The 11,419-nt window shown below is 45.5% G+C and overlaps 1 protein-coding gene across 4 annotated transcripts in view; it reads left to right on the plus strand.

Moving 5' to 3' along the window:
* Positions 1–8,586, plus strand: part of LOC516849 (phospholipid-transporting ATPase FetA) — a 110,741-nt gene extending 102,155 nt beyond the window's left edge. For all 4 annotated transcript variants that reach the window (XM_059889555.1, XM_010807956.4, XM_010807958.4 and 1 more), the window contains 9 exons: positions 233–338; positions 712–859; positions 1,379–1,562; positions 3,169–3,392; positions 4,623–4,706; positions 6,016–6,261; positions 6,432–6,570; positions 7,367–7,497; positions 7,593–8,586. In XM_059889555.1, the coding sequence (XP_059745538.1) occupies positions 233–338; positions 712–859; positions 1,379–1,562; positions 3,169–3,392; positions 4,623–4,706; positions 6,016–6,261; positions 6,432–6,570; positions 7,367–7,497; positions 7,593–7,784 (1,454 nt within the window). In that variant the 3' untranslated portion in view covers positions 7,785–8,586. The remainder of the gene's footprint in view (positions 1–232; positions 339–711; positions 860–1,378; positions 1,563–3,168; positions 3,393–4,622; positions 4,707–6,015; positions 6,262–6,431; positions 6,571–7,366; positions 7,498–7,592) is intronic.
* The last annotated feature ends 2,833 nt before the right edge of the window (positions 8,587–11,419 follow it).

The following is an 11,419-nucleotide window of genomic DNA, read 5'->3' on the forward strand; positions in this document are numbered from 1 at the left end:
TTCCTAGAGGAAGCTAAGTCAGAATGATCCTAGTTATTGATCAATAACTTACAAGTCTGTCCTGTGGATGTTTGAAGATAGTCTCTACTGACTCATGAAAAACACATTCAAATGCATCCATGGCAGCTGTGGACACATGGGGTCTGCAGCCCACGTGTCTGCACCTTATGCCTGTGCACTGTAAAGACCCTGTCCCAGCCAAATGCGACCTGTGTTCCCCCTTGCCCTGCAGAGACCGCTGTGAACATTGCCTATGCCTGTAACATATTCGAGGATGAGATGGATGAGATATTTATCGTGGAAGGCAACAATGATGAGACTGTTGGAGGAGAACTCAGGTATGAGGGAAGAACTGCCACAGCCTGTCACTGGAACCAAGATTTCCTACCCATCTCTTCCCCCAGTATGGCTCCCACATTACCAGAAGGGACAGAGAAGAAGTGGGGGAGGGCAAAACAAAAGTCCTAAAATATCTGAGAGAATTTTGTGAAGAGGCATTAGAGCTCAAGGAGTGTGTGGAAGTGGAGAAGTGTCATGTGTAGATCACACGCAAGGCGGGGGCAGGTCTCAGGAGGTGGTTGTGTCTGAGGCCCTGGAAGGTACTCTGCAGAGGCTCTGCATCCATCTGGCCCATTTTCACTTTAGGACACCTTTTCCTTCCTAAGCTCTAAGGCTTCCGGTCAGACATTAATCATCACTCTTGGCTTACAGGTCAGCAAGGGAAAAGATGAAACCCGACTCTCTACTGGAATCAGACCCCGTAAACAGTTACCTCGCCACAAAGCCCCAACCACCCTTCAAAATACCTGAGGAGGTGCCCAATGGCAGCTATGGCTTAATCATCAATGGCTACAGTCTGGTGGGCAACACAGATCTACAACTCTGTTCTCTTCTTCCAAGGAAATCTTTTCTTAGGTCCAACCCACTTCAGGGAAATTTCAAGATCCTTTTGCTATTCCTTGAGTTACCCTAGTCCCCCTCCCTGTCAGACACCTTTCCCCCGGCCTTCTCTAGGCAGGAGTAATGAGGAAAGAGAAGCCAAGGGCTTATTCCTTCCTTCTCCAAATTCTTCACTGCTGATGTTGCCCATTACTTGAGGAAGGAGGGAAGTGAGCAGAACCAGGTCCTCCAAAAGGTCTCTGGGCCTTTTAACCCAGTCAACCAATTTGACGTAGTGAGAGACTCTCATGGTTTCCTACTGGAAGCTGGGTCAGGATACCTAGAACTGACCTGGGGGCTTGGCTTCACTGGGAATGGAGCATCTTGGGAGCAGCTCTGCCTGAGAGGGGAGAACGGAGGGGAAAGAGAGGGCCAAGGAAGGTTCTGTCCCAAGAGCTTTTGGGGCAGCCTGGAATGTAGATGTGTCCTGGTGCTGCAGGCCCACGCTCTAGAAGGAAACCTGGAGTTGGAACTGGTGCGGACGGCATGCATGTGCAAGGGGGTGATCTGCTGCCGGATGACACCCCTCCAGAAAGCCCAGGTGGTAGAACTGGTGAAGAAGTACAAGAAGGCGGTGACACTGGCCATCGGGGACGGGGCCAATGACGTCAGCATGATCAAAGGCATGTGAGGGGTCGGGGGCAGTAGTGCCTAGCCGTGGGCTCGCCCTTTCCTTCTTCCATGGGCAAAACTGATGTGTGTGGCTCTGTGCTGCTGGTTCATTCTCCTGCATATGTCCTGTATGTATTGTGCATTTATACTGTTGCAACTTCATCCATGTTCCTCGGCACCTGAGTACCCACTTATTTATACATCATTACATACAGTCATGCACACACATTCAGATTCATGCATGTAACACTCATGTACTCAGATACCCATGGCTCCAACAAGAACACAAGCACATGCTCAGAGAACAAGCTGTGCAACCACAACACCCATCTTGTTGAGATGGCATCAAAGCCCACAGAAAGGACCCCGGGGCCGGAGTCATGGTTGGTTCCTTTCTTGAAGGCTGTAGAGTTGAACAATGTTAGGCAGACAACAGGGCTGCCCAACCAGGGAATTAGCTATGCAGCCTGATGCAGGGATCTTTTCCTCTCTGAGGCGTTATTCCCAAGAGCTTTCCCTGACTCCCCTGGCTGGAGAAGAATAGCAAACTTACTGATGCTTCAGAGTAATAGAAGCAAATGGCTGAAACTGGTGTTAATTTCAGCTGAACGCTGTTAGCCTCCAGCAGCTTATAGTTCTGTGAGCTATGATCACATCTAGGGGTCCTCTAGCCCAACCTCTCTCCCATACTGAAGACACTAGCATATATGCCAGCCTCAGTTTCAACACTAGGAAGCGTTCTTGCTCTCTTTCTCCAGTTTCTGGAACTTATTTGACTTTTAGGGCCTCAGAGGTTTTAGTTATTCTGTTAAGCAGTGTAATCGGTATGTACCAGAAGATCAAAGAATTTAATCTATACTACCACAGGCCAATTAAAACTTTTAGAAATTTAAGTCTTATCTTCCATCAAGCATAAAAGTGAAAGTGTTAGTTGCTCGACATGTCTGACTCTATGCGACCCCATGACCTGTAGTCCGCTAGGCTCCTCTGTCCATGGAATTCTCCAAGCAAGACTACTGGAGTGCATAGCCATTCCCTTCTCCAGGGAATCTTCCTGACCCAGGGATTGAACCCGAGTCTCCCTTGCTTTATCCAGAAAAAGACACCTTAAGCTTCCTGAAGAACTCATTTCTTACTAACAAAGTATGTACATCACTGTTCTCCCAACAGTTGGAGTTAGCTCCTTAGATAAACTTAGATAAATAAATAATGTGTTAGGTTGATATCCATCCTGAATCTGTTATCAAGAGATAACAAGAAATTTTTTTACCTGAGCACCTGGGCAGTAGGGGAGAGCCCAGATGGCTATAGTAAGTACAAAGACCATCAAGGACAGACTTCTACAATAATGCTAGCCATACCCGGTAATCTCGGGGGGCAGCATCCAAAACAAAGCGTGAATGAAGGGGCTGTTTTCTGACTTGTGGGGGAAGGGAAATCCACTGAGGAGAAAAGACTCCATTAAGTAAATGGCACTTCAGCTGGGCCTACCAGTGTTTTTCAGGTGTAAAATAAGAGGTACATGAAACGCGATCTCAGCCTTAATCGTACACTTCCCAGGCTGGGAGCCCAGAGAGAAAGCTCTTTGGCTGAAAATTTCCTGGGGTTCCTTTGCAGCTGCCCACATTGGAGTCGGCATCAGTGGCCAGGAGGGGATGCAGGCCATGCTCAGCAGCGACTACGCCTTCTCCCAGTTCCGCTATCTTCAGCGTCTGCTCTTGGTTCATGGCCGCTGGTCCTATAATCGCATGTGCAAGTTTCTAAGCTACTTCTTTTACAAAAACTTTTCCTTCACCCTGGTGCATGTCTGGTATGCCTTCTACAGTGGGTTCTCTGCACAGGTAAGTGCTCAAGTGGCATTCTCCACTCTGGTCAAGTGGGTCTTCTCTAATCTTCCTCCACTTCAGCCAGTTCAGACCCTTTTTCACCTCTAGAGACCTGTGTATGATGTGGCACCATCCATCCTTTATACTCCTCACCCATGATGATCCCATCTCCTAACCCTGCACTTAACCTTAGAGTTCTAAACTCTGTCCTGGCTCTGACTCAGCCTTGACTTCTACCCACAGAACTCTCCCAGAAGATACTTCCATCTTTCCCATGACATAGAGACCTAGAATTTCCAAACATATGTAATGGAGGTGGGGAGTGGTGGGGATGAGATTCCTGGATCTGAGAGTTTTTTAGGATCCAGAGTAATCTTTATGGAACAGGCTGAACTGAACTAACACTTGGAAACACAGCTTCTCTTTACTTCTCCTTCCTCACCCAGACATACCACCCTGCCAAAAACTGTTGTTGCTCTAATGAGTATGAAATCTCCACAGAAGTGGGGAGAAGTGATCCTTGGATGTTGATGTTCTATGAGAATTCCCTTTTTCCTATAAGAAGTTTCTCAGGATTCCCAAAGAGAAACAACCTCCGGAACGATCATCTTGGGAGATCCCTACTACCTTTGTGACCTTGCTATGCTATGACCTTAAGGCTCCAGGAAAACAGACCAGTCAGCAGACAGTAGTGGGTTTGTCTGCCCCTAGTGTCTAGTAACACCAGCCTAGCTTGTGGGAGGCGTATGTATATGTACATGTTACTGCTGACCTCTTGTGGCTAGGAAAGAAAGTAGCCTACTATAGGCTCATGGGTCTGTTCTGCTTGCCAGTGTTAGAAGGTGTCCAGGGTTATAGAACTACTGAATGCCATAAAGCAGATAAAGAACACAGAGGCTTACATGCCTGGGAGTGCAGGGGTACACTCAGCATTCCCTAGCAGCCACTCTGGGTCCTTTCCATGCAGAGAGGAGCAGTACAGGTCATGGTAGAGTTGGTCTAAATCATCCTCATCAGATTGGCCACAAACAAGTGTAATGTGGCCTTGCCCCAGCCTAGGACCCAGGGACCAAACAGAGTCTGCAGTCAGCTTTCTTGGTCAAATTTCAGAAATCCAAACCATGTTCTAGGTTATCACGGTGATGGGTAGGTGGAGGGCAGAAGGGGTCCTCTTAAAGCTGGGAGGTAGAGCTGAGACTTTGGAAAAGAGAAATCTCCTAAGAAATCTCCTTGGTGTTCTTCCAGACAGTTTATGATACCTGGTTTATCACTTTCTACAACCTGGTCTACACCTCCCTCCCTGTCCTGGGCTTGAGTCTGTTTGATCAGGTAAGACCAGCAACAAACCTCTTAGTCAAGGCTGAAGCCCCTGGCCCCTTGAAGAGTATTCCCAGGAATGAAAAGGACAGCAGCAGCCAAGAGATAGGCTCCAAAGTCAAATGTAAATAGAATCATTTCTAGAGGAAGGGAGGGAGCTCACCACCTGGAGAGGTATCATTGGATAAAGTAAAGTATACTCTGCCACAGAATAATCATCGGCTGCAGAAACCCAAACTTTCCTGTGTCAAGTTTTTCTTCATAGAGAGAAACACAGACATTGTGCTGTGCAATAAATGGAGTGTGTACAAAAGTGGAAGGAAATAGTTGTTGGGGCAGGACTAGATAAATCAAGGGGCTCCAGAAAGGAGAGACCCATAAAGAGATAATGGGATAAGCGAGGCCTAGGCGAGAATCCTGAAGGCCAAGCTTGGAAGTATGGGTCTGATTCCTCAAATTGTAGGGAGTCAGCCTGGGGGGTACTGCCTAATCCTCTTGGAAATTTCCCTGGGCAACAAGGGTCCTGGTGCCCTACCTCTCCCTCTTCTACCCAACCTCCAGTCCTGGGTACGTAGAATAAAAAGGGAGCCTCCAAAGAGAAATAAAGTAGCTGAAAGAGGACATCACGGGATCGTGGTTCCTGGTCTCCATCAGGGTAGGAAGGAAACTCTCCATGAAGTAGCTGCCAGCCTCAGAGCAGCAAGAGGATGAGTTCTGTCATTCAGCAGCTATACAGCTTCAGTGATCTAAATCTAGGGATCCACAACCTCTCAAAACAAGCCTCAATCCTTGTTACCCAGAGTTTTAGATTTAGGAGATGAAGATGGTCCCATGTCATCCTCACAGAGAATTACCTCAGCTGAGTTTCCCAGTGGCTACGGGAATGGGAGGAGCATCACAGAACAGAAATACCTCTAACGGACTAACTGGATGCCACCGGCCGCCTCTTGCCTCCCACTGGCTTTTGACAGAATACTCAGCCAAAAGAACACTTAGAACTAGGGACTCATGTCCCAGTTGCCTCCCCACCCAAGCTCCAGTCCTTCCTTCCCTCTACTCCCAATCCTAACTTCCCCCTTTCTTAACTCCCCATCATGAACTTTTAGCTTTCTTCCACCACGTATATCCCTGCCTAGAGAGTAGGGCTTTAGAAAGGTTCTGGTCACTGCTCTGTTCTCTGGTTCCACATCTCAAGTAATCCATGAGGAATCTCCTAGGCAGCCTAACAGCAAACTCAGTGAGGGGAGAAGCCTCTACTCTGCTGGAGATGGGACCTTTGGAGAGACCCTGAGCCTTCCTCCTTACTCTCTGATGCTTCCAGGATGTGAATGAAACATGGAGCCTACGCTTCCCAGAGCTGTATGAGCCAGGCCAGCACAACCTGTATTTCAACAAGAAGGAATTTGTGAAGTGTTTGTTGCATGGGATCTACAGTTCCTTTGTGCTGTTCTTTATCCCTATGGGGACTGTTTACAATTCAGTGCGCAAAGATGGGAAGGAGATCTCCGACTACCAGTCCTTCTCCCTGATAGTGCAAACCTCCTTGCTCTGTGTGGTCACAATGCAGGTGTGGCCGGTGGTGGGGTAAGGGGATTGCATGGGGAGCCTGTCTGGAAGAGAGGAAGGGAAGGAGGGAGGGGAGGCAGAAAGGGAGTGTCCCCTTTTATGAAATGGGAGAAGGGAGGTAACTGAAGATCCTGGGTTGTAGGCTAATGTACATAAGAGGGTGCTTTTCAGATTACACTGGAGACAACCTACTGGACGATGATAAGCCATGTCTTCACCTGGGGTAGCCTGGGTTTCTACTTTTGCGTCTTATTCTTCCTGTACAGTGATGGCTTATGCTTATTGTTCCCCGACATCTTCCAGTTCCTAGGTAATATTCTGCCCAGTGTGGCAAGGGGCTGGGGCTGGGGCTGGGGGTGGGAGTGTGAACCAAGTCTATTTGTTTATTAAATGTTTACTGAGCAGCTATTGCTATGTATTAGACTCCATGGATATAGATATGATTGAGACATGATCTTAGCCCTAAAAGGACTCAAAATCTAGCTAGCGAAAATACTTTACCTTATTAGAGTCTCTAAGATATTTTTAAGTTTCTTACCTAATTTGAGCGTTACAAGCAGACCGAGAGATAGACAGGGCAAGAATTATTGCACCACTTTAGAGACTGGAAGTTTTTTTTAATGACTCAAATCTAGGCCTCCTGACTCCCAGTCAGATGTCCTTCCTACTATGACATAATGCCTTCTTAGCTCCTGTATTAATTTTCCCCTCTCTCATCTCCACTCTGATGAGGACAAAATAACAGACAGATGTTACTGTATATAACTGGTTCCTATTTTTTGTCAAGCCACTCATTTTTCCCCTCCAAAACCCCCCATCCCATTTTTGTGTCTCGGTCAGTGCTCTAGGACTCCTAGAACCTACCCTCACCGCTGCTGCCTTGCCTGGCCTTTAGGGGGAGACAAAGGCATGTGAATTCACAGTGACTTTGGCTACACCAAGGACCCCAGTACAGTCCTTTAGCGTTTATATTTTTCTCAGGAGACTAAACTGTTTCCAAATCAGTAACTTCTTTCTTTGGGCTGAAGAAGTACCTAAGTTCAGGCTGACAGCCCCCTCCTTCCAGGCGTTGGTCCCGCCTTCCCTTTCTGGCTCTTTGTTTACAGGTGTGGCCAGGAACACTCTGAACCTGCCACAGATGTGGCTGAGTGTTATCCTCAGCATAATCCTCTGCATGTTGCCTGTGATTGGGTACCAGTTTCTCAAACCACTGTTCTGGCCCGTCAGCGTGGACCAGGTGAGTGCAACAAGAATCTATCCAAATAGAATTCATGACCCTCTTAGCCTTTGCCTCTATGGATAAAAATCCTGTCCCCCATGCTCTGACTATAGATTATTGACAGAATTCATCACTGCATGAGACATCCACTGCCATACCCAATCCGGACCAAACTGAAACACACAGCCTCTCGACGCTCTGCCTACGCGTTTTCCCACAAACAGGGCTTTGGGGCCCTCATCACTTCCGGCAAGACCGTGAAGGCCAAATTGCCCAAGAGAAACAGCTTTCATTATAAAAAGTAGAGGTCTTTGGGGAAGCCCCAAAGGAGGCAGTCATTGCTCTTCCTCTCTTGGATTCACGAAACTTAATAAGGAGAGACTAGAGCCCCTGGAAACTAGCATAAACTCGCTCTTCCACTCTCACTGCAGGGGCTCAGCCTCTCCATTCCCTAGAAGGCTGTGCCCAAGTAAGGCAAGGCAAAGTAAAGAAAGAGCCCCAGACATCTGTCAGAGTTACAGCATTTCAAGAAAAAGTCATGTCAGGCCTCCCCTTACCTTCCAAGTTCTAATCTGGACAAGCACATGTGGAGATACTGAGTGAAGAGGGGCAATGTGAGGAAGGGAAAAGAAAAGTAAGATCTAACAATCTTTCCCATACCCAGAGCAACCATAAAATTTGCCAGGGCCCCGCACAAGCAATTCACCCAGGCACCTTTCCTGGCTTCATCTGAGGTAATCAGAGTAAATCTTTTGCTGGCCTGGATACTAAAAGGAGGAGACAGCTGTGAACAGTTGGTCATAAGAAGCCAAAGGAGAGTTTCTAGACCAAAAAACGAATGGAGATTGTTCCTGCATTGGTAGGACAGCTCAAGATTTTGCCACCCTCTCTTCTCTTTGACCCAAGAACTGACACCTTTTCAGGCCTCAGAACTGGGATGGGAAATGCAGGGGATTTAAAAAAATCTTTTCTTGAGGGACATAAGCCATAACTGGTGAACATTTGTTTTCATTCCATAAAATTATTTTGAGAAGAAATTGTATGTACTTGAGAAACTGTTTCTAATAAGTTTATAGACAAGTAATAAACTGCTTATTTTGGAGTGGAGAGATTTGTATGGTCTGTTGGGGCCCCAGTGATAGTAACTCAGGCCAAGCAATAACATCAGTCTATAGATTCCTGACACCTGCCCCCTTTCAAATGAGACCAGTGTTTCCCTTCCCCAACTCTTTCTCTACTTCTTTACTTCTATTCCACTTTTCTTCCCAGTTACTAAACTCTGTCTTGGCCTCAGTATCTTTTAACTGTATATTTATATACTATTTGCACACCTTAAATATTCGTTCCCAAAGCTCAACCCTAGGTTCTCTGCTCATTTTTCTCTGTACACTTTTCCTGAGTGACTTCTTATAACGTCATGGTTTTATTTACCAAAAAAAAGAAGATTCTTAACTCTCTTTCTATCCTAGATCTCTCTTCTGAGGTCCAGATTCATTTATCAAACTGACTCTAAGACACTTCACTTAGTTGAATCTCAGGAAACTCACCAACTGTATTAAATATATTCCTCCCAAATTTCACCCCAGGAATGTCATTACTGTCATCTGAGTCACCCAAGGCAGAATACTATACTCTTCCTGTATAGTCTGATGTCTAATAAGTCATCAAGTAATATAAATTCAGCATCTCCATTGCCTTGCTTTCAGTTTCCTCCTTTATTACCACTGCCCTTGTTCATATTTGGATCGTCTCTCACCTGGATTACTGCAGAAAATCTCCCCACTCATCTTTCTGGCTTTCCCCTGTCTAAAGTATCACCAGTACCATTTCCAGAGTCATCTTTCTGAACTGCAAACTTGACTGTGTCAAGCCCCAGCTTAGCATCCTCTAAGAGTCTTGCACACCTCAGGATCTAGTTAAAATCTGCATGTTTTATTGTTGGGCCCTCTCTAGCGTTGTCTTCTACTTCTCCCCCATCTGCATTCACTCCAGTCATGCTATTTCTGGTCTTCTTGTCGTCAGCATACTGTTGTCATATCCTAACATGCTTTGCCTACTCCCTTCTTCATCTAGCAAACTTCTAGTCACCCTCCAGAAACTCAGAATAGTTGGAACTAAATAGAAGTAATGGTTGAACAACATTGTGAATGTACCAAGTGCCACTGCATTGTATACTTAAAAAGGGTTATGAGAATGTTTTGTGTTGGGAGAATTTTACCTCGATTTTAAAAAAATAAATAAACACTCAGATTAGGCACTGTCTCCTGTAAGAGCTTACCCTAATTCCTCAGTGTGACTTTTATATGTCTGTCCAATGTATTCGGTTACTCCCCTGTATATAAATGTCACCATCAGTGATATTTATCACAAGGAATTATAATCACTAATTTACCTGTCTGTGTACAATATATAATGGGTCTTTAATAAATATCTGTTGAATAAATTTAAATTAGCTTCTCTATTTTTGTTTCCCTGATAGCACTACCACCCAGTTGCTCAAACCAAAAAACTAGAAGTCTTTCTAGACAGCTCCCTTCCGTTCCTCTAATCCAATCTATCCTGTCACTTTGTCTTAGAAATATCTTTAAGTCTTTCTCCTCATATTTGTTCCCAATCCCATAGATTTCATTGTTCCTTGCCTAGACTGTGCCAACATCCTCCTCTCAGATCTCCCTGCCTCTGATTCTGCTTATTCCCAACCCATTATCCACACCACAGAGAATGATCTTTCAAAAATCCAAATCAGATCATGTCATTTGCAGTTTAAAGTCCATTAGTGAATTATCAGAGCTTTCCTGCCTTTGGCAGTGCCTACCTCTCCAGCTTCATTGTCACTTTCTGCTGCATGTACAAAATTATTTGCAATTCCCCCAAAGGTCCCACTGTCTTCAGCAGCCACTGTGCCTTGGCCCTTTCTGTTCTCTCCTCTTAGAATACATTCTTTCCTTTGTCTAGCTAAGGTCTATCTGATCTTCAACCTCAGTAGCTTTAGTTGCTTCCTCTGGGAGCCTTCACTGACACCCAATTCCCTACTCTGAGTTGTTTGCCTCTTCCTTGCACAAGACCACCTTATACATTTTTCTTATTTTTGGTTCCCATGATTTGACTGTGTATCATTTACATGCCTATTTTACTGTTTTCTCCTCTGCTAGGCCATGATGATCGCCTTGAGAATAACAATTGTTTCATTTTTTAATTTGAATAACTAAACAAAATGCTAACGCTTGGATTATTAATGTTTTTCAATTAGTAAGTAACTGAATGAAATCTGCTACCTTTTATTTTTCCTAAAACTGTCTTTTACCTGTCCTTTCGATGTGAATTTTATCCTTCAGGATCTAGTTTCCAGTTATACTTAGCAGGCATCTTTTCACTCATGGCCTCCTGACTAGAGCCATTGCTCTTCCTCCCTTAGATTTACACAACTTAAGAAGAAATAAGAGCCCCTGGAAACCAGTGTAATACCACACTTCCACTCTCACTCCAGGGGCTCAACCTTTTCATTCCCTAAAAGGCTGTGCCCGGTAAGGCAAAGTAAGGTAAAAAATAAGCCCCAGACATCTGTCACAATTACAGCATTTCAAAAAAAAGTCATGTCAGGCCTCCTCTACCAACCCTTCCAAGTTCTAATCTGGACAAGCACATGTGGAAGTGAAACTGTTTACCACAGATTGCTACTCAAACCCATGTGCTGGGACTCGAACCATCCAAAACCCAGTCTGGGAGTTGAACCCACATGGCTGGGACTCAAACCCAGCCAAAACACTGCTTGGGACTTGACCCACGTGGCAGGGACTCAAACCCAGCCAAAACCCACAGTACCTGGTTTCTGGACCTAATGAAGCTCAGGTTCTTGATATCTCAACACAGAAAGAATTTGGTGAGAGACAAAGTGATAGGTAAGAAGTGGATTTATTCACATACAGAGAGAAGCAAACTC

The sequence above is a fragment of the Bos taurus genome, chromosome 8 (assembly GCF_002263795.3).
Source record: "Bos taurus isolate L1 Dominette 01449 registration number 42190680 breed Hereford chromosome 8, ARS-UCD2.0, whole genome shotgun sequence".
Taxonomy (NCBI): domain Eukaryota; kingdom Metazoa; phylum Chordata; class Mammalia; order Artiodactyla; family Bovidae; genus Bos; species Bos taurus.